The 1838-nt window shown below is 34.4% G+C and overlaps 1 protein-coding gene across 1 annotated transcript; it reads right to left on the bottom strand.

Moving 5' to 3' along the window:
• Positions 1-305: 305 nt before the first annotated feature.
• LOC122580218 (protein ZW2-like) lies at positions 306-1466 on the bottom strand. The gene has a single exon (XM_043752494.1). It carries the CDS (start codon positions 1259-1261, stop codon positions 572-574), a length of 690 nt encoding a protein of 229 aa, XP_043608429.1. The 5' UTR covers positions 1262-1466; the 3' UTR covers positions 306-571.
• Between the last annotated feature and the right edge of the window lie 372 nt (positions 1467-1838).

Raw genomic sequence — 1838 nt, 5'->3', positions numbered from 1 at the left:
GTTGTATAATTTGAATATATTATGAAAAATTACATTTTTTTTAATGGTGTTACTACAAGTAATCCCAAACTTTTGTTGCATACCCGAGTTGGAACGAACCAATGTCATATTAAGCAATGAACAACTATTAGCGCAAGGTTACGAATTGTCATTTGATAAAAAGAAGGGAAAGTGTAGAATTCGCTACATTATGTTTATGGATAAGGCTCTTTTATATTTGATTTCAACTTTAGAATTAAAGTTAGCAAATCCTCAACCTTTAGATTACATTAAATTGAAAACATTTAATTGAAAACACGTACGTATATCAATCAAATAGGCAATATTATAATGAACCATTCTCCTTACCTAGTCCTCATACATTGAACCAAAAGATCACAAACGCTTTGTCCCAACCATATATAATGAGTTGGTCCCTTAAACTTGTCAAATACTAAAACAAACTTCAAAATTTGCCATGTCTTTTCCTAGCTAAAGAAAAATTCAAAACCAACCAACCGAAACCAAATATCAAAACTAATAGCTAAGATATAAGGAAGGGAAAAAAAACCATATGGAATCAAAACACCTACTAAAAATTCGTTCTATGTTGTCTATCCTTGTCCATCCCAAGCTTTCTCGAGTGAAGCCAAAATTGAGATGTTTTAGCCAAAAACTTCACCTTTTGAATTGGTGTTAACACTTCCAATACTTGACCAGCAGTATGCTGCCTTAGATAATCAGCATCTCTCATAACACCCAACATCGCAGTTTGCAATTCTTGAACCACATCTTTCACGTCATGAACCGCGGTTTCCCGTTCCCCATCAATTAAAAAAACGGTTTCTCTTTTAACTAAGGTGCAAAACGGGGGTGCAGCGACACTTTCCTGCACCCCCGCTAGCGCTTCATTAATATCTCTCTCCATTCGACTTGACTCGTCTCTCACAAGAGAAATCTTTTCAATTTGTTCTTGGTTTAGCTCTGTCCCAACTGACTCATTTACTAATTGGAATGTTATAGATGGTTTAAACCCTGTTGCCCATAAAAGTGATTTTTCAAATGAGCTACACCAAGGTGGTGAAAACATGACAAAAACATCATTTTCAGCTGCTTTGCTTTTTTCAATATAGTATTCTTGGTAGTGAGATATAACTTGATCCACTAATTGATTTAATGACTCTTCAGAAAAGGTAGCATTATTTTGATGTGCTAATAATCTTTCAAGGTATCTTTTTTGCTCAACTTCCCAACTCTCGAGATACTCACCAAATGATACCATTTTTGTACTTTTTTCTTTTAAAAATCCTAGGATTAATTCCAAGAAGTAGTGAGACTCTTATATATAGTTTCATTTTGGAAGTGAGTGGGTATTAATGACTGTATTCTTAGCTACTAAGAATTGGTATTTGCTTGCTTTTGTGGTGCAATATGATACATATGTGTTTGGCGGTTGTGGGAGTATTTTTTTTCTTTTTAGGGAAGATTCAGGGAAGTAAATAAAAGTAAGTCGGCTTGACTTGAAGATACCTAGCAACAAGCAAGGAAGATGACAATATCCAAATTGAGAATTTATTAAAGTCCACGCCTTTTAACTTATGTGAGCTATCTTTATATTGTGTGCGATGTTTATTTATACACATATATATTGCCTAATTTTATTATCCTGTACAATACTATAAAACATGATTGGTAGTGTATGTTAAAAGTTAGAGTATAGATCACACCACTTAGATTAAAGACTTCTTATTTTAGGGATCATTAGGGACACTTCTCAATCATTCATTTTTCATTATCGCCGACCACCACCATCACCACCACCACACCATCATCTCCGACCACCACCATGATTCTCCGGT

Source organism: Erigeron canadensis, chromosome 8 (assembly GCF_010389155.1).
Source record: "Erigeron canadensis isolate Cc75 chromosome 8, C_canadensis_v1, whole genome shotgun sequence".
Lineage (NCBI taxonomy): Eukaryota > Viridiplantae > Streptophyta > Magnoliopsida > Asterales > Asteraceae > Erigeron > Erigeron canadensis.
This window is presented reverse-complemented; position numbering and strand designations above follow the sequence as displayed.

Excerpts from the sequence above, each read along its gene's own strand:
- LOC122580218 (XM_043752494.1), bottom strand. The coding sequence starts at position 1,261 with ATGGTATCATTTGGTGAGTATCTCGAGAGTTGGGAAGTTGAGCAAAAA.